Genomic DNA, 21,967 nt, shown 5'->3' with positions numbered 1-21,967 from the left:
CTTTGTAAGCCTTTCAATTGTTCTACACGTACATTGCTTGTAAGGAATACCTCCCTGGTTTCCCTTATTTAACCTTAGCCAACCCAGTAATTTCAACAGCTGATTAAAGACTTGAGGAATCCTTGTATTTTACCACAACTTTTTCTCTATTCTTCATAAAAGAGCCTTGGAAATAGAAAGTGGAACATTGCTGTATAATGACAAAATAGGTTTAACTAACTGATACACGACTATTACTAAATATGTGATGGTTTAACAAGAGTGGTTGCAGCGCAACCACTCTCTTTTTCTACTTTTTTTCTGTATACTTTCTCTAGAACATCTTGTTCTTCTTTTGCTAACTTTATTGCCAACGAAAAGGAGAAATTGATTTTTATCATGTCTACCCGAGTAAAGTAATAACACATATATTTATTTCCAGACCATTTCAGTTTTTGCTAAAATCAATACTTTTTTTTTTGGTTGGCATGGCAACTGTGATGGCAGTTATACCAAGGCTCCTCTAGGCTTGAAGTAACTCATGAACTGCAAGCAAGGAAAAAAACAGCATTGATGGAAGTTTGTAATTCAGATAGCTTGAGCAACGATTCATAAGTAACAGTGAGTTTTGGAAAACCTGCCCAGGCTTCATCATTGAGTATGTCTTTAGTGTCTTCATCCTCTACTGTTGTTGAGCCCTAACCCTTACAAAATAACACATTAATTTAATATGCGCATGGGACAACCTCAAAGATTTAGTGTGTATACTACACTATTATTAAGGATGAGTGACACTACAATAATAAGATAAGAGAATATAATTTAGAATCATGAGATGTGAATTTGTGATACTTGCATAAATGAGGGTCAAGCTTAATGGAGAAATACAATGCCACATTTGTGTTTGATCATTGTCAATATTTGGCATTAAGTATGACGTAATTCTCCCCTTTCAGTAATTTCATTTTCAATTGACATTAAATTCACCTACCTCATGTTTAATGTATCAGTATCCAATTATCTACTAATACTTGTGACTAGTGGGTTTGACTTGAATACTTCTGTATCTTAAATTAGAATACGATCATTAATAATTAATTCATTGGATATTGGATTGAATTTTATTTTTTCTCTATGGATTATGTTTTTGGCTATTTTCAATTGTATTGTATATATTACTCGCTCATGGTTGGCAGAGGCAGCCAAGTGATGTACTTCTGCTCTTGTCAGGCATTGTGATTATTACTTCTGGTAAATTCACTTTTCACAAATCTAACAATATACAAATCCATTCAGTGTTGGATGGTGATAGGCATTCAATCCATTTGCACTGAGACGATTAGCAGTAAATGAGTTGACCGCACTATAGGGTTTGTTTAGCGTTGGCACATTAGACTTGTTCTTGGGAAAAGAAGAAGAAAAAAACAGCTGTCTTTAGCTGTTACACAGTTAAAGCATTTTAAGTAAGAAATATTACCGTAAGTACATCTTTGCTCTTATTTTTCTTCTAAATAATGACAGGTCCTTGCATTACGTTTTTATGGGTTTGTCTTTGCTCAGTGATTTTGTTTTAGTATTGTGATGTGTAAAACCACACTCAATTTGCCTTGTAACAGCTCGATCAAATTAAAAAGGTTTAACTATCTCCCCGAATTATTCTCTTCTATACTTTTGACTGGATGCTGGATGCAAAACACGTGTGGGTAGATGTAGACTGTTTTCATCAGTCTGAGTGGTGCCAGCCTGTTTAATGGTTGGATTTAGTGTTGGCACATTTCCTTCCCAAGCTCATCGGATAGCATTGATTTATGGGATGTCTAAGAGAGTGACCAAGTCAAACTGCCAGGTTTGTTTTTTTCTCCAAACTCTGCTTGAGTTGCTGTAAATATCTTGGAAAAAATTACACAAAATTAATTGATTCATTGTATATAAATTAATAGAAGTGATAATAAACATCAGAAGGATGGACACTGTTAAACAGCCACCTAATAAAGTGACAAACTACTAAAGCAATCAATAATTAAAAAACACTGAATATAGTAACTATAGTTAGCAAGTTTGCAACAGTCTGTCTGTTTTGCTTTTTTCACACAATGTAGGGAGTTATAACTTCTGGCAATTCACCAATCATATTGACTTTCTTATTCAGATAATTGTTTTTAACTGTGACTAGTGGTAATTAATATGATGGGGAAAATGGTGACAAAACAATGTCTATACGAGCATCAAGTGCTGACCTCGTGTTCTCGATGAGGCTTATCTGTGCTTTCTATGCTGCAACAGAGCCACTATTCACTACAAAAACTCGTAAACTCATGTTGACCCTCTGAACCAACCTAATGCATTTACTTTTAATTTAATATCTGGAAAACAAAGCATAGTCCCTTTTTCTGTCAATTGCATAATTTCCAGTATTTGTCCTTATTTTCACTCAATTTGTAATTGTGCATCTCTCTAGCTTTCACTTATTTATCGCTTTCTGAAATAATTTATGTCCTGTATACCCACATATATCAGTCAGTGTGAGGTACATCCATTTATATACCCATGTGCCAGAATATTGATTCAATGTTAGCTTTAACTAAGTTTATCTATTATGTGATCCTTTAATGCACACACACTTGCGGTTAGAGTTCAGCTCACTGAATGTCGTCATCGACTCACTTTGTTATGTGTCCTTTGGTAAACTAATATGGTGAAAAACTTTCTAATATTATATTTCAATGATTCAGCTCTGAAATGTTTGCATTTATAGATTTCTACTTCACAATAACTTTTAAACTACACCTCGGACTTACCCATGAACTGACGATGAATCAAATTTGATGAAAATGTTAAACATTCAATTGAGAGTACTTCTATACGGCTCTATCTTTGTCATAGAGTTTTACATAGCCTCTCATTCATTGGTATAAAAGCTGTATAAAAACTATCTTTTGAATGCAGTCTTCCCGCCTATCCCACATTTATTGATGAGGTGAAACATCTAAGTAATGACAAAAGTATTGATATGCAGTCCCCTAATACTTAATGTTGTGCATGATTTGGAAAGAACTAGCGATGTTCACGGTTTGCGAGGCATGCCTGAGTGCAGGATGTGTTGAGTGATTGAATGCAGGCGCTTTAAAATATTACCCTTCAGTTTTTATTTTACCCACTCTGCGAAAGGATACTGAACTTTCTCTCTATGTAGAGGTACACATTTTTTTATTTGTGTTCCATAATTGTTGTGTAGACCAGAAACGTTTTTTTTAATTCTATAGTATTTATTGCTAAAAATTTTAATTATAAAATTCCCTTTAATTGTATCATTATAGTTGAAGATAGCTAATGATTTATTCAATGTTGATGTTGTCCTCCATTTACTCTTTATCCTATGAAATATCTATGGCAGGGGTCGGGATCCTTTATGACAAAGACGGCCATAAACATTTCATGTTTTTAAATCTTAATCCTTGAGAGCCAGGCTCGGAATTTAAAACTGAATAAAAACGTGCATTTTTTTGGGCATTTTACTAATTTCAAAGTACGAAGAATCTGAATTCTTCTGACAACAATGTTACGCCATTGCTAATCAATGAAAGTATGAATGCAGAAGAGTCTAATGCAGTGGTTTTCAAAGTGGGCGGTACCGCCCCCCGGGGGGCGGTGTGAACTTTCAGGGGGGCGCTGACGAATAAACAGGCGAATGGGGGGCGTTGAAATAGTGAAGGGGGCGATGGAGCAATTACAGTAAAATGTGACGTTGGTGTTTGTAGAAAGACCGGAAAAATTGATTGTCTGTAATAAAAAGTCGACAAAAAACAAGCTTTATTGAAACAAGAAACGTTGTCTGCTCGAGCGCTCACGAGCAGCGCGCATATACCGTATATCACTAATTGTCGCGAGTTTATCGTCGATGCAGGCGACTGGGGAAACCACCACCATCCAGTCAGCCGCAGAGGAGCACACAATAGCGCGCCGGCAACGCTTAACCACAGACGTATGCGCACAGCGACCGGCTTAATGCATCAGCTATCAATTTTTATGATTCGAGGTGAACTGCGCATTGGTCTATTAAAAGAAACGAAATTAGCGAATAATATCTGAGGCGCCTGTCTTCTATTTATTTAAGCTTCGTTCGTTGGAAAGGGGTAAAGAGGGGGGCGTTGGCATTTTGGCCCGGCGGTGAAGGGGGCGGTGGCCAAAAAAGTTTGAAAATCACTGGTCTAATGGAACAAAAATGATTAAAGCGGCACTACAGGTAGTGTTGGCGCCTGAGTGCTAACGTGACTCTCCTTTTGGTGCCTTCGAGACTCATCTCTCACCAGCGGTTTCAATATTTTAGCTCAGAGCCATTTGTACCCATTAAAAGAGCCACTTGTGGTTCCCGAGCCATAGGTTCCCTACCCCTGATCTATGGTTATATTTCAATTGCTCTGTGAGTGAGAAAGAGATTCAGGCTGGGGAGTTGCGGGTGGAGAACATCACAATCAAAGGAATCTAAATATACCCATCCTATATTTGGTTCTGCATGTGCCTCACTTGCTGTGAAAGCTACACAGAAACTCAATTGTAACTCATTCACTGTGCTACGATACGGATGGCCCGTTGAGACTTTTTTTGTCCCAGAATTGATTCATAATTTTGTCTGAAGTAATTAATTGAAGGCATCAATGACAAGAAGTTTAGTAATGCACAGATTCCACATATGTTAATCCAAGTATGAGAACCAGTGCAGTTAATACATGATCTAACATATTAATCAGAACAAGGGGTTGTCTCTTATTGCCGGTTGTCTGTTACACAGAGGAACTTTGTCCAGTGGTTCAAAACTATGCAATCCATTATTCTTTTTATTTTTTTATGACCAAAAACACTCAATTATTGTGAATAAGTTTCAAGCAGTGTTACTGTGTTTCATGTTCTGGCCTCTGTTACATTGGTATGCAAACAACATTTAGTGGTTTTACATGCATTTGTCCATTGAAACTTTTGGATCAATGTGTGGCCCAAAAAGTGCCTAAATACATCGTCTTATACCATATGTGAATGGAGACCGGAAGTGGCAGGCATGTGATGTTGTCATGGCAGTCTGTGTGTATATCAATGAAACAACAGTAGGAGGCTCGGTCTGTCAGGAAACAGCAAGGGACATTTCTGGATTGAACAAACTCCCATTTTGCAGCATAGATGTTTTGAGGTCCTGTCGTACTGTCTGTGTAGTAGAAAGCTAAAAAAAGGTTAAAGAAAGGTTCATCTAAACATGGAGTTTGCATGCTTTCCCCAGGCCTGTGCGGGTTTTTTTTCTGGGTTTTTTGGTTTGCCTATCACTTCCCAAAAAATCTGCATTGTATTGGACCCTCTAAGTTGCCCCTTTGTATGTGTGAGCATGTTGGATGTATTTTTCCTTGTGCGCTGCGGTTGGCTGGCAACGAATTCAGAGTGCCCCCGCCTACTGCCTGTAGTTGGCTGGGTTGGGGGATCCTTGTGAGGATAGGCCGTACAGAAAATGAATGATTGATTATTAAATCAGATAGCCACACAGGTTTTCTGAATTTACACAGGACAACTGCAAATGAGTACAACTTTCTTTTTCTGGATGATAACTGATAATCAATCATGAAAACTGTTACGAGAACATAACACAATAAAATAGAATACCCAAGTTAAGAGGCAGTAAATGCAACCAAAGAAACTCGACTCTCCACGCTTCCTCTGGAAAGCAGAACAGGCGTCAACGCTTGCATGGGCCTCACACGAACTCAAGAGTTTGCCAGTTGGTGGGTGTCACTGCTATTTGTGGGTCAGCCGTCTCTGTCACTGCCTGCAGAGTTAGGCATCACATTTTGCGCTCATAACTATCTCAATTCATACAGTACACGGGCATGACTCTTACCTATAACGTGTACACTGTCTAACCTTTATGTTTGTATCATTCTTTTACTAAAGCTATTTTTTTTACTGACACACTGCAGTTTAACTTAACTTTAATTTATAATGATTTAGTGTTATTTATACTCATATCTTGGGGCAATTTAGAGTGTTCAGCCAGCCTACCCTGCTTGTTTTTGGGACAAAACTGGAATATGCAGGAAAAAAACCCATGCAAGTAAGGGAGGTAACAGGAAGGTCAACAGGAGATCGAACCATCGATCACAGAACTATGAGGCGCTAACCACTTTGTAAATAATAAATTGAAAATAATATAATTGTAACTACTGGATCTAATTAACCTTTTGTAGGCCATCAACATTTGACTTTTTTTGAGACTGTTAAAAATCTTACTAACTGGTTAATTTCAATCGGTAGGTCTGTTAGAATAAAAATGTCACAGCTGTTTCCTGAGATCCGGGCACGGTGATATTGTAGAGCCGTACATTTGCAATTGTTTGTTCAAAACCGCATTCAAATCGAATATACAGTGTTGTCTCCATTGTGTCCGATGTTAACGGACAAACACACTAATGCACACACACACACTTTCTCAGAAATAATTATATGTATAGACGAGAGGGATTTTCAAACACTGTTATGGTTGTGGTCCTTTACCGTTGTTTCTCCTTTCACCGCTCTCTATTCTTCTAATTGCTTAATTGGTGTGCAACAGTGACAGCCATGATCGGTCTGTGCTTTGGCCCGGATGCTTTCGAAACTGACTTTAAGCAACCCCCCTCCCACATAAACTCGGCTAGGCCCACACTCACACATGCTATCCAACACGTACCCAGCTGATTAGCGGTTTATGATACTGAATCCCTTCCCCCATCTGAAGCATTCCCTGGTCAGCACCCCCTTTTTGAGGTGACAAGAGGGGAAACATCCAGCTGGATGGAGCTGTTGTGTTTCTCTCTTATGGGCTTTGATCCTTTGCCCCTTCATCTTCCAAATCACTGCCTATCCAGCCAGTCTGGAGAGGGGGTTTCAATTGTTCCTTGATTTACTTTGCTTTTCCATTGGGACTGCTGGTCGAAATAAGGTAGAGATGGATAATGCATACTTATGTTACTCCTTAATACAGTAAGGGGAACGTTTAGTCCTATTTGATGGATCAATCATCCATGTGCCTTGACCATCATCTTCTAGCTGAAACTTAGCTTTCCTCAACTCTACAACCTTTGTTTTTGTCTCTAAGTCACTGGCTGTCCTCGGGGAGTGGAGGAAGAAAGCTTGAGGCTCCCTTCCTCTCCTCTCCCATAGAACCCCTTGATCCCGGCCCCATTTTTTAAAGCTTTAAGACTGACCTGTCAGCCTTACTCTCTTCCCTAGAGTCAATGTGGGGCGGCCTCCTCAAAGACCAGTTTGCATCAGCCTTCTGTCTGAACAGGCAACACTAAGAGCCGGCTTGTGCTGTTCTTTGTTTAGTCACACATAAGATCAGAGTTAAATTCCCTTTGCACTTGTGTCTGTTGATGGGCCATGTGGGCCAACAGACCAGTGCCACTTCACAGTCTTGCTTCTGTTTACTTTTTTTCCCCTTAAAGCTGTAAAGATATTTATTTGATAAATGTAGTCCCTTTTCCTCGACAGAAGTCAAAAGTATGTTAAAATGATTTAAAGAATTGGATACAAAGATAATTCAGACTCATTAGGCTATTTGTGTTGAGGCAAGTCGAGAGCACCGAGACATTTGTTGTGCAAGACTTCAGGAATATCAACTTCCCTAAAGCACACCACATGATGATCCCAAACCCTTAGACATGATGACTGCATACATGTGTCCATGTGTCTGTAGCCACTGGTCCACCTGTTCTAATTCCTTCATCACCAAAAGCGCACACATTGGCCCATACCTCCCACTAACTGGTGTCGTGATGTGTTTGTCACTGTCGGTCTCAGCGTCTATCTGTCTCCACTTTTCCCGCACCAAAACTATTACTGATTTAAGGATTTTATAAACTAATTATGATAAAAATGTAGTGAACCTTGGTCAGAAAAAGACCAATAGCAAAAAAACAAATGGGGTAGTTACTTATATGAAAAGAAACACTGATGGATGGGTATTAAATAATTATTGTTTACTTGTGCTCAATCTATCATGCACATTTCCTGTTTCGCTGTTGCAACCCCTGAAGGGAGAAGCCGAAAACTCAGTCTGACTTTGTTCTATTGAAGTGTTGTCAGTTCATCCCATGCTTCTTTTTTTGTGGAAGAAATGTGACTTGCGTACAACACAACTTCATATCAGCAGAGGTCTGCTGCAGGTGGTGTCCTTGTGCTAAACTGATCTTATCAGACGCTGTTGATTTTTCATCACTTCACTGCTGCATTTTGATCTCCTGTGAGTTTGGAACACTAAAACAGCAATTGAAAAAAAGGCAGATGGGGGATATACTGTATTGATAGAGGAGTGTCAGACGAGTGATCTCCTGCTTCTGTTTTCGTTCCCTATATCTTTTGTAACCTGCACATGTGCACACTATCAGTCTTTGCAGATAGCTTAAGTTCATTGCAATTAAGTTCCGGGGGCGTTTTGAGTGGGAGAGTGTAACGGGAAGAGGTGGGGCAGTAATTCAAGAGTTTTGAGAGGGGGGTCCAACTTTCCGTTAGATTAATTTCACCCCCCGCCGATAATTCCCACAGGAGTAAACAAATTGGGGGTTTCTGCTTGTAAGCTGGACTTGGGCTGTCCTGTAATGGGATAGACAAGAGGTACGTGCCAAAATGTGTCTTTGATTGTGTGAATAAGAGGTGCCAGGGATAAAAAATATATAAATATTTGTGGGTTGTGTTTGCGTGGGCAGGTGCGTGGGCACAAATGCAGTAAGTGTGGAGTTTGCCTGTTCTCCCCGGGGCTGTGTGGGTTTCCTCTGGGTACTCCAGTTTCCTCCCACATTTCAAAAACATGCATGGTAGGCTGATAGGACACTCTAAATAGGTAAGGGTGTGAGTGTGAATCTTTAGAATGTTGAAACATTCATAGTCATTTTTTTATCAATATGTACTTTTGATATACCAAATATTTACTTTTCTTCTTTCTTCAAGTTTTCTGCGTTCATTTAATGTTACATAGCCCTTTCAGCCCAAATCAGTTTCAAGATCATAGATGGGGAAGATTGATAGTGTATTGTTCAGTCAAGGGGAATAATGTAGTTAGTGGGGCCAAGGCTGGCAAGAGGTGTGCTGTGGTGAGCCTGACCAGCATTTGGCCCTCCTTGGGTGTTTTGTAAGGATTTGACAGGTGAAATAGTGTGGGAACTGTGGGGGGTGTTGCTTTAAAATGCTTTTTGTTGAGCTTGTTGGGATGTGGAGGTGCCTAGTGAATTCTCAATAGCTCTGTAGGAGACGTTGGTGAATGGTTGCGTACTGGGAGAAAAAATGGCTTCCCGCAAGAGCTCTACAGATTGTCTTGGAGGCTGGTTCTGGTTCATAGCCCCCAACTCCGGTAACTTATGGATGAATGCAAAAATGGTTTGCACTTTTTGCCCCTAATTGATGAGCATACTGTTCTCATTTTGGATTAAAATGAGGTTTGTTGTATAACCAGATTATTCTTCATTTGCACTCGAATGTGTGCATTTTTGTAGTCAAGGGACAAAGTGATCCTTACAAATGAACAATTTTGTTCTGTTTTTGTGAGTTCAGTCAGAAACTAGACATGCAGTGCAAATGATAGAATATTTTGAATGTTTTAGATAGGTATCCTCCCCTCCATACTAACAGAGGGTAAGATTGAGATCTTATGAAACCTAAATTAAGGCAAATTTGGATTTCCAGTAACTGGTCTAGAGCATATAGAGAAGGTTAGCCCAAGAGTACAGCTGAGCGAGGGATTGTTCCGGGCCAGGGCCTGGTGTGGAGTATTGTTCATCTTTGTCTTTTGAGCTGAACAAGATAGGAAAGTTTCACACGCCACTCGCAGGCATCCTGCTGGGCAGCCCCGGAAGGGGGCTATTGCAGCCGGCAAACAAGGCTTAGCCATAGGGATAAATTACTCTGAATAAAGTGGTCTGTGTTTGCCGTTTTCTCCTTCTAAAAGCAGGCTGAAGGGGAAAGAATTTAAACCCAACCACAGGTTGTCTGTTACAACCCTGAAAAAAAATCAACGTTCCAAGTGACCAATTTATTATCCCTCCACTCCAACAATCTGTAAAGTATCCATGCTTATGTCTGCTGGTATGCTCTTTATTATTGTTGTCTTCCAGTGACTTTTTGTTTTTTTAACCTTACAATGGCGGTTTATTAATAATTATGGGTAATTCATTTTTGCATATGCCTGTTTGAAACCTCACTCAAGTAAAACAATATGATGGCCAAATTCTGGACTAATGTGGAAAACAGTCAGCACTGTAGCTAAAGGTCCACTATAATAGAACAGTCTTTGCTGAAAGGCCATAATTTAACATCAGACATATACATGTGCCAACACGGTAGATGTTAAATCTGCCAAGTGAATCCCTTCATGCTGTGTCATTTTATAACTTAATATTGATTGCAGAGTTGAAACCTCAGTTCCTGCACTTTTTTCCAGCAGCCAAGAAGGAGGGTTTCAGATTGCCCACATGGGATTAATCTCTTCTTATTACATTTATACCCTCATAGTGAGTTCAAATTCTCCGGCATGGACTAAACTCAGACTGTAATACTTATCTGGCCTTTGCAGCTGCCCCTAAGTCATTTAAGGAAGAAGTTTGCTCATGTGCAAAATCCATCGTTGCATTTGATCCTGCACAAAAGACAGCTATTCCAAAAATGTCAAATGATTTAAACAGGCTAACCTGTGTATTATCGTCATTCACTTTAAGCATGAAACTATTTTGATAAAGCTACGATATGATGTCTAATTGGATGAGTGGTTAGCACGGCCGCCACAAAATTCTGACCTTATGTTCAATCCCAGGCCAGCCTTGGTTTTATCTATGTATTTCCATATCCCAAAAAACAAGCTTAACCCTCCAATTTCTTTCCCTCCTTTTGGCCCATTTTGGCTGACACTCAATTTGGTGCGTACCCCATCTACTGCCCTCAGTTAGCTGGGAAAGCCACCAGTATCAGTTTTTAGTTACATTTCAAGTCTATTCTGTTCTTTTGAGGGAAAATGGTAATGGAAAAAGTGCTCGAAAAGGTGTCATGATAATGCTCTCAAAACAAGCCACCTTTTCTTAATGAGTTGTGGTGATTTTAAGTTGATGTTGGATGTGGAATGATCTGTATTCTCCTACATGGCAAAAAATGGCTTGATTCAGTTTATACTGATGGATTTCAACAGCTTTGCTCTTGCATTTCTACGGTGATATAATATAGCATTATACTAAAGAAAACAACTGCTAGTAACAAGGTTAGAACCAAATCACTTTTTATTTTATTTTGGATTGTCTTTTGACTGTTTATGGTTAGAGACAAAAAGTAATGCATAACAAGAACAGATCACTGCACTATAGTGAACACTGATGATTTGGGCACATTGAAGCTCTGACACTTGTGTGCATGAGAGAGGCCCCAGTTTGGGGGTAAAGTTGGTGTGTTTGTGTATGTCTATTGAGTTCGTGTATGTGGTGCTCGGGAACCTGCTGACAATCTGTGGATTAGGGCGAGCTTGGACACCAAGTGCTCTCTCAGCACATTACCCACCAAGTATGGAGTTTACAGGCAGAGGCAAAGCATACAGAATTACTGTGTTAACACTGTCAGGCATCACACTCACCCGCATACACACACTCACCATATTTCACTGATGTAACTAAAAACAAACATTTTGTATTTTCTTTGTAGTGTCAATAAACCCATGTTATAACTGAATAAAACTTAAAAGCAATCGGGGGGGAAACAGTAAATCTAAAGTACACAATTCTGAAATTAAATTATTTTCTAGCTGCCCTTACAATATTTTTGACAGTGATATCTCAGCTTCAAATTCAGAGAAATTATTAAATGAAAAGATTTATAAAGTGTACTTGGTCCATGCAAGGACTTTGCCTTGAATAAACTAGGAAACAGGAGCAATGTGATTTGATATTTATAAGTACATTTAGTCAACTCATTGTAATGATGATAATAATAACTATGTTTATAAACAAAGTTGACTGGAGGTTCAGTATTTCCAAACTAGCTTTAGAACAAGAGGTAGAATTTAGTCTCTGAATTCTGGCACTTGTTTTTGTAACACATAACTGGATGCACTTGGAAGAATACAGCTGATAAATACTTTCTCTACATCACTTTAGTTTTTTACTACATTTTAGTCTCAACAAACTGTGTTACATTTTGGCACCCAACCCTGTCAAAATTGTCATTCTTTCCCTCCAGCTGCCAATTTGTCTGGATTGTATGACAGTCATGGTGCTGTCTCAGCAGCCGTTGAACAAATACGGATTTTCTCCCTTGTTCACTCTTCACTCTCTGGCTTGAAGCCGCGTACTAGGTTTATCATCCACTCCGCCTTAAGACACCAAAAAAGTCCCCTGAGCTTATAACTAGGACCATCAGAACTGTGTTTTTTTTTAAATTGGCCTCCTAAGCAATTTTGCCGAATGCAGCATATTTTAAAGGCATCGTTGCCCCACACTTATGCATGTTTGTTGTCTCTGTAGTTTCTCATTGATGTCTTAAGCTCTTTGCGGAAAATAGTTATGCTCTTGGCGATACAATATTTCTCCTCAGCACCACTGACTTTACTGGTTTTCTTACATTTGAATAGAAACTTTCAACTTGCAGTTGCTACACAATTTTTCTAATGAGCTCTGGACAACCTTTCCAATTCTTTTTGTGTTAATATTATTTGTAATCTCCTTCCTTATTTTTATTTTCTGCATTGGTCTCATTGTGTCTAGATCTTGCCTCCTCAATGGAGTGCCAGCCAGAATAACCGGCAGCCTTTCAGTTATCCCTGGCCAAGTCTAATGTTATCTTTGAACTCAATTCAGAGACTGGTGGCCAGCTATGGATCGTGTGTGTGGGTTTGTGTGTTTGTGTGGGCTATCAATTGAACACGTTTAAATTTATTCCCTCGTTTCAACGAAGAGCTCTTTAGCAGCAGGGGAATATATCACTAAAGATGTAATTATGATGTTTCTTTCATGAGAAGAACCTCTGTATCTTCCCCCACACTCCTCAGTTTCACTTAGTTAATTGCCACACACTGTTGTGTATGTGTTTGGGTGCCTACTGTTATGTGCTTGAATGAGTCACTGCGCATGACTAACATGTGGCAGTGTGTCACTGCATTTTTGTGAGACTGGAGATTGTTTGGCATTAAAGGCTGACGAACACCAGTAAGAAAATAAATCCCTCTCGCTGTGCTTTAAGGAATTGATTGAATGGCACTGTTTGATAAGCTTGAGATGAGCAGGCGTGAAAAGAAACCTATGTTGTGTGCAAGTGAGGAAGCCAAAGGGATGAGCTTGTGATGATGAACCTGTCCAGAAGGATTGTTAGTTATGCTTTGAACATTTGGCTTAAAGTCAGAGCTTGTTTGCCAGGCACTTTGAGTACATTCCCAAGTCTTGAAACCAGATATTTTAGGGTGTTTTAGAATTCCAAAATCTTTGCAAAACCTCAGAATTTACTCTTTGAAACACAAAAATAGGAAGTTTGAGCTCAATGTAAAAGTGATCGTGAAAGCAGCAATATTCAGAGAACTGAAAACACCTTGTTGCTATTTAAACGTGAAAAAACACTGGGCACGAATAATAGGTGTACTATTTTTCAACTCCTACAGCTGTAGTTAGCAGCTGACTGCTGCAGCTTGACATATGATGGGCAAATTTGTAGGTGGAAATGAGCCAGTGGAGCAAAGGAACTGGCCTGTTTGGCATCTTGTACTCATATCAGCGTGGCAGAGTGCACAGAACCACAGTGAACATAGTAAATGTTTGTTTTGGTTGGGGAAACTTTCAAGTACACTTATGTTCTTTCCGTCTTACGTCGATTTCCTTAGCATGTTATGCAGATGATCACTCACACTCACAAGCATACCGCCACCAGCGGGAATCGACTTGAATTAATTTTAGTTGAAATGTCGCTACCATTTTAGTTTAAGAATATGGATGAAGTAATTAATCACCCGTATTATCCCAGTGGGTTCTGACCTCCGTGTGTGGAGTTTGCATGTTCTATCTGTTTCTATATGGGTTTTCCCCAAGTACTCCAGTTTCCTCCCACATCCCAAAACATGCATGACAGGCTGGTTAAACACTCCAAATTGTCCCAATGTATGAATGTGAGCATGAATGGTTGTTCGTTTCCATGTGCCCTGGGATTTGCTAGCAACCAATACAGAATGTCCCCAGCCTACACCCCATAGTTGGCTCGGATGGGCTCAAGCATCCCGTGACCCTTTAAGGATAGGCGGAATGGAAAATTAATGATTCTGTATGTGTTAGTATGTCTCATTCAGTCTACAATTTGGCAAAGTTGATAAAGCTTAAACTCTTGGCTGACAGCAAGTTACGATACCAGTTGGTTTGAGTGTAATGTTGCTGGGAAACAGCTGGCCTATTGCAGCTACATTGGTCCTACCAATCTGCAGCGGCAGAATGGGAGAGAGAGGATATACAACAAGGATTGTTTATTGTCTCTCCATTCCCATCACCCACTTTTGCCGCCTAATGACCAAATATACCCCCTCTATTTCTTATCTATTATCAAAGCATCATACTATAAGAAAAATGCAGTTCTTACCCTGCAGGTAGACTTCTGGGCGGTCCAGGGCTAATTAACTTGCAGCTTTTTTACACAGCTCAATGCCTATGACCACCCGCTCTCCAAGCCGGCCGGGTTGCTCTTGTGTGTTTTGGCCTTCTAGTCTCTACTACATTCCTCACACCTTAATTATAACAACGACTGTTTAGGAAATAAATGGTAAATGCCACCTGCTTAGATACAAGACTTCCACATTGTATCCATCTTTGGTTCATTGTGCTTGGTAGAGCTAGAATTTGTGGCCCAGCAGCTCCCTGTGGGTCTGGACAGGCATGGTGTTAGGGTGAGTTTGTGGGATCATTCGTGTTTACTTGAGATGTAGGACCACCTGTGCTGTCCCACAGCAGGTCTGTTTAGACAATTTGCAGCTGAAGCTGTGGTGGATCCTTGGTGGTCTCCGTTCTCTTTTTCTTTTCTGACAGTGCCCTATTAGAAGACGCATAGCAGCTTCTGGCAGCAAAAGTTTCGAATATACTTACCGTACTGTTGCTTGACAACCAACTTCAACGATTCTTCATCTGCCATTGGCTATAAAGAAGCATATTATTCTTTGTTTGCGTCTACTGTCATCCTTCACCATTTTGCGGCTTCAGTACATCACGTTTTCTTATTTTATAAATATTTTTTTTTATATTAAGTATCTAGACTCTATATACGGAGGCTCAAAATCTAGAGCCTCCGTGAGGGTGGCTTTTTGAAAACAAACAACTTCCGGTTTACGTAACGTAAAAACAAGAATATTTTGTAATTATACGACTTTTTCCCCCTCCCCATATTACCTCAATCCCCTAACATTACGCTTCGAGCAGTTTTGTGCTCACACATACTTAACTTAATGAGACTATGACCTTTCACATCAGTTAAACGTCAGATGCTGCGTATCACAGAACTACAAAATGATTCAACCCCAAAACACTATAAACCAGCAAACAATGGAATTTGGGTTTTCCTTTTCCTTCATGGCACGTAGAGAAAGAATGTGGGGAAGGGCTGGAAATAAGAGGGACAGTTTTAGGGGGATGTGTGATGAAGGGATTGTGAAAAGAAAGGAATAGGAAGAAAGAATGGTGACTAAAAAAGAAAGAGGGCATTAATTTAGTGCAATGGGAGGGATCTGAAGGTTACTGAGCTCTCTCTGCCAAGCCCTGCTGGGTTGACGGATGCCTTTGTGAAGGAGCCAGAAAACACATACACATACTATTCAAAACCATCCATGAACTTGGGCTCGTGTTGATGATTTTTATTTATTTATTTGATTTTTATAAATGAACAAAAGCTTTATTTATTTCCATGAATAATTTACATGTGTATTTATTGTATTATTTCTTCAAACCTAACTAATAAGGTGTCTAATCCAAAAGTCCTTGAGAGAGACAAGTGTATTTATTTTAAATGATGTCGAGGTTTACCTGATAGTGTTGGCCACAAACTACCAAAAGCTGTGTGAACAATGGCTGTTTCATCACTCGTGAAGTCATGGTCATTATGGACATATTAGGTTAATAAGTGTGGGATTTGTTTCCCGTGCATTAGTCATGGAACATACTGTTTTCAGTATATATTTCATCCAAAGTCCAAACCTCTGGCTTTTTTTGCAATAAATATGCATTAGAATTAAAATTAATATGGGTTTATGTGTATGTACATACATTACAGATGTACTTTTATTTTCAGTTAATCAACTTAGTGAAGCGCTCCCACATATTCAAATAGATGTGGAGGTTCTGTTTTGGTCAATAATGTAATGTTGATCTTTTAACCATGCACAATTTGGACTAGCACAGATTAATTTCTGCATCTATGTCGTAACTATGTGGAGTGAATGATTTTTGTGTTTGGGTTTTTTTCTTTCTTTTTTATGGTTAAAGATGGTCATCTGCAAGATATATTTAACTACAGTGTGGATGCTCAGCTTTTTTCTTGTCTTTGGACATTTACTTCAAACAGATTTTACTCATCCTAACTCATCCTTTTTTGTGTGTGTAGGAGTTGACGGCAGTGCTGAGTGTTCCTGTGGGAGGAACCACTTCACATGTGCGGTCAGTGCATTTGGTGAGTGCACCTGCATACCAGCTCAGTGGCAATGCGATGGAGACAACGACTGTGGGGACCATAGTGATGAGGATGGATGCAGTGAGTTGACACAACTGATTATTTTTTTAAGAGCCCCATTCCTTTTCCATTTTCTTAGTTGACCATTATTAAAATGAAGTTAACAGTTTGACGAACAACCATACAAAGTATGTGAACAACAATTTTTAAAACTGCTGGATTATTTATTTTCTCGACACCAATTTTGTCACTTTGTATGTAATAACCATACCAAATGATTGTATTTGTTTAGCAGAAGTGAGGAGTAGCAATATGCATCGGTGTATGTGTCCTTGCAGTACAAGTGCCTGACTGACATTCTGTAGCAAACAGTTTGATTTGAGAGAGGTCTTTGAGACATTGATGATTGTGTGTCAGAACATTACAGTTGAGCGAAGCATGATATTTTCTTCAACTGCTAAAATTGCTGCAATAATGTGAAAAAGCAGCTCCTCTATGATTTGCCACTTTAGAAATCTTTCCAATCAATTTTAGATTTTTTAGATGTTCAATTATGCTCAATTTCCATCAATCGCTGTCACATTTAATTACTTAGAAACTAGGAGAGGGGAGCCTAAGTGGTATCGATCTGTGGCCAATTTAATCCCTGATTGTGACAAATGGATCTTTTGTGTGTTGTTAAATGAAGGAGACACATGGAAGCAGTTAAAAGATATCGCAGCATGTAGGGGGATGTCTCTAAATCATTAGTACTGTCCAGCTTTAGCAGTCCTCTGTTTCCTTAATTTACTCTCAGTCACAGCCCACCCACATGAAGTCAGAATAACCAGGCTTTAAACGGTGCCACTACAATAATCAGTGGTAAATGACCAAGTATGCAGTGAAACAATTGTTAATTTGAATAAATATGCTCACACTGTCCACAGTAAGTCATATTTCGTCTCTGAAACTGATTTGTTCTGTGACCCCAATTTCCAAATCTATCTTTATAGTCCAGTTATATCATGTTTACACAGACAATTCTATAAATTAAAGCCTAAACAGCATATCCCAAAAGAAATAATGTTTAGACCTGAAAGGTAAAAATAAAAAAATCAGGTATTTGCAGTTTGATTATATCACTCTCAGGATATTAGGACTATGAGTACCTTTTTTTATGTGAAAGTTTAGATCCTAAACGCCACACACACACAGTTCTTCTCAGCACATTTTGAACAGTGTGATTTTGTGTCTTCTTCAATGCCTTTTGAAAATGCACATATATGCCAATTTATCAATTTTCAAGAAAAAAAGCCACGATTGTTATGTATAACAGAACATGAATGTGGAGTCTGAATCTTCCCCTTGTAAATATTTGAGTTAATTACAATGTGGGAATCACATGGAAATTGGCTAGTGCATATACTATGCCTTTGTGTGTGTTGTGTGTCAGCAAGGGTGGAAATGAGGATTTATGCTTCCGTTCCTTCAGATAAAGTTTCATCTCTTTATTGAGACCCTGAAGGTGAAACAGAGTTTTAAGATACTTTGAAGAGCATTACAATTTTATTTTACAAGCCTGTGATTTCATTGAGCTAAAAGATCAGATGAATGACACCACATTAATATAGTTGACTAAAGGTGAGTAGAAAATGTCTTTGCAGCAACGGGCTTTGACCTTAATTATGATGGTATATGTTGATAGTCGGCAAGTGAAAATGAAATACATCTTACCATCTTAACACCTCTTGAATCATGAATCTGCCAATTTGGGTATTTAGCCAGAATTTAGAATGATTTGAAAAACAAGATTTTAAGCTGATGGCACAAGTATGTTGCGTTGGGTCAATTGAATTAATCAATTCTTTGATCTCTGAGTTCCAAAATGGTGGCTATTTTTAAAATCAATTTAATAATTTTACTTATTTTCCCCCCCTCATCATACATAATCGCTTTAAGCCTTTTATTTATTTTATTATGACCATCTCTCCGAAGCTTTGATGGAGTTTTGGATACATTAGCATAATCTTCAAATCCTCGTTTGTCCTCTACTTGTCTGTTTTCTTCAAGCCATGCCTAGTACAGGCTGTTTACTGTCCTCTTTCTTGTGTATTTACAGCCTCTTCTCTTCACAGTAAAGACATATGGGAACATAAAGGAACATATATGATGAGCAAGAACACAATTTAATCTTTTTGTGTATGTGTTCCTTTGACGTGACTTTGGGGAGACTCAATGCCAAAATGTGAAAGCGTTTCAATATATTCATTTAAGTATTCTGGATTATCATTAATATAGATATATTGAGTTATTTTGACTACTAACACTAAAACAAATGGGGATCCTGCAATCGTATACACTAAACACTATCTGGGTGAAGAAGATGGTTTTGCTGCTGTGTTCATTTTTGCACTTATGGCAGGACGAGCATCGATTCCAAGTTTTACAGCAGTGGCTTTTTGATCTCGAAGAGCAGGCCTAGATCTCTTTTCTGATGTTCAAGCGCCAGCTCACAAATGTAGGTCATATTTCACAGCTTGTCTTTATTCTTCGTATAATCAATTATTTTGTTGGCCTTTGAATTTCTATTATTTTTTTTATCCTCAGCGTTATCGTCATTAATGGACTAATCTTGGCAAACCTTTTGTCAAGTAGAGTGGTAGAGAAGGTCCGCTTAAGCCTATCACACAGAATGGTGCTGGATATGCTTGCAAGGAAAAAAAAAGATGAAAAATCTGCTGGTAACTCTGCTCCAACCTGCTAGTGTCAAAAAATTCTGGTTCCTGATTAGCACTATCTAGAACAGTGGTTCGTAACCTGGGTTCAATCGAACCTTAGGGTTTCGGTGATATACGATTTTAACTTAAAATTAATTCCTTAATTAAAACATCTAGTTTTGTAATTTGTTTATGCGCCAATTGTTCCTTTTCTCAAATTTAAGGCTAATCTAAATCAGTATTTTTCGCACTATGAGGCGTGCTACAAAGACCTACATTTTCTCAAAAGACGATCGTATAATCAGATGCTCCTTGTATAAAGGCCAATATTGTTTTATCTTGGTATGACATTCCATTTTGCACACCTCCATCTTGTAGATGCATGATAACCACTACTTTTACTACGACTAATACGACTTATTTCATAGAGAAACCATTTTAAAATAGGCCATCTATTAAAGGTGTGCAGAAAATATGGTATATATTTTATATGTTGGATGTAATTTTCATTCTCTCTCATAATAGATCTATATTTCAGTGCAACTAAATATTTTCATTGAAGATGGTCTGGCGGGGAAGTGTTGGACAAGAAAAAAAATAGATATTTCCTGAAGATCCTCGGAACCCGTAAATGTGCTCTTGTCTTTCTTAGGGTCTTCATCTGTTTTCCAAACAGCCTTCTTTTTCGAAAGATTTTCATCCCTTCATCTTTTGAATCCCGATGATGAGAAGCTTTAAGGCAGATATATTGGTTCCATTAGAGCCACTTGATTCCGCTGCTCTACAGGAAAAAAGCGGCCATTAACTTGCTGCTCAAGGCCACTTAAAGATACACATATGTCCTTGCAGCACACACACATGGACGCCAAATTGTGCCTAGGGTTTTTATTACTCAAGGTGGTAGAAACCTACTTTTCCCTCTTTGAAACCAAATTTACAATGACTTTACTAACCTTTAAAGTTAATTCCTTCGTTTTTGGTTTAAAAAATGTGTCTTTGAAACCTAAAGATTAAGATTTTAGAGGTTATAAAACCAAACTGTTCTATCTGGATCCAAGAAAAGGTATTACAACTCATGGACCTATTGCAAATCATGCAATAAATACACCAATCTTGTTACCTAGTGACATCACCATTTTTTCCCTCTCTTCTTTTTTGAGGGTTTTGCCGAGACTTTCAGCCTTTTAATTTTTGTTTTGTTTAGGAATGTACTTCTTTAACTGTCCGGAAATTAGCTTGGTGAGCCAGAGACCTTCCACTACTTGCCCCTATTGGATCAAGGCCATTTTAATTGAGCAATTACCAGTCATCCATTGTCAACCAAGACATTCAATATGATGTGGTGAGGAAGAACCAAGGAATACAGTCAGATTGAGACATTATAAAAAGACACACTAATTGCTCTTTTGTTCTTATTCATGTCTTCACTTCCTCTTTACTATAAGGAAAGTTTACTATTCAAACTATGGAACCTAACTGTGAGATCTAAATCTCCACTAGAAGAGCAGACAATTCATCCTAGTTTATTATCTCAGTAGTTTGTCACATCAGCACTTCCAAATTTAGTCATTTTGGCTCTTTTTGCGCTGCCCATTGACCCTTCCAAGCACAGTGTGAAAAGGTTTTTTGTTTTGTTGTTTTGGCTGTGTCATTGGTGATTTTCGTGTTGCACGACTGGTTATAATTGGAACTAAAAAAAGCCACAGTTTGAAGCAAAAACGCATAAGTCAGAAAATTGGGTGAGTGTTATAGAGTTGTCTTCCTTTCGACAGTAACTTGTACTGGTTTCAAATCCATTGGCAAGAAGACAGTTATAGGGCAAAGAGAAATGGGACAAAAGGGCTGCAATTACTGGAATCCGACAAAGAGGAAGTTTTAAATGTTATGAGGGTTTTATGAGTGTGTGGGTGTGTATGTATGTCATCGGTTTTAGAGACAAATGCATTGATTGCTAAAGAGTTATAAGCAGTATCCAAGAAACAAGACCTTGTTAACCATCTGAGGGTCTCCCGTGGATACACTTGATATAGTGAAATAAGAAGTCCATGCATTTAACGTGATAAGAACGTCATTGTTCTTGGGTTTTTCACTGTCGGAATAGGATGTGATGCGCATTATAATTTATTGTGTTTTCAAACTGTGCCAGGAAGTATAAACCCTGTGGTTCCAGAGATTGCTACTGGAGGCTGGCTTCAAAATAGAGCAATCTCCCCTTCACTTGCATTTAAACTTCCCGATTTCACCATAAAAGTATACCAGTTTAAAGACTGGTACAAACTTGGAAATTGAAACTTTATGGTGACACCATTACTTCATGACTTGTAAGTCATGAATTGTAAGGTGGTGGTGGCACAATCTCTTATGACGTTCGAATTTAGTTATTTTCTTTTAGCATGTTTCCACAGCTAAATTTTCTCTTATCCATTAATTGTAGAACAAGACAATGAAACAAAACTATTACTTTCTCTATTTCACTTCATTTATCAGTTTTCTGCAGATATTTGTTTACTTTTATTTTCTTCTTACTAGTTCAAAATAATTTCACAATCAATATCCCAGCGTGCACGCAGCCGCCGTGAGGACGTGGTAGCATAGAAAATGAATATCGATCGCATGATCGA

The 21,967-nt window shown here is 38.6% G+C and overlaps 1 protein-coding gene across 5 annotated transcripts in view; it reads left to right on the top strand.

The window, feature by feature from the left end:
• Window positions 1–21,967, top strand: part of lrp4 (low density lipoprotein receptor-related protein 4) — a 61,572-nt gene that overhangs the window by 9,622 nt on the left and 29,983 nt on the right. For all 5 annotated transcript variants that reach the window (XM_077713153.1, XM_077713154.1, XM_077713152.1 and 2 more), the window contains one exon: window positions 16,585–16,731. In XM_077713153.1, the coding sequence (XP_077569279.1) occupies window positions 16,585–16,731 (147 nt within the window). The remainder of the gene's footprint in view (window positions 1–16,584; window positions 16,732–21,967) is intronic.

Source organism: Stigmatopora nigra, chromosome 3 (assembly GCF_051989575.1).
Source record: "Stigmatopora nigra isolate UIUO_SnigA chromosome 3, RoL_Snig_1.1, whole genome shotgun sequence".
Lineage (NCBI taxonomy): Eukaryota > Metazoa > Chordata > Actinopteri > Syngnathiformes > Syngnathidae > Stigmatopora > Stigmatopora nigra.
The sequence above is the reverse complement of the archived record's forward strand: the minus strand, read 5'-3'. Positions and strand labels throughout refer to the sequence as shown.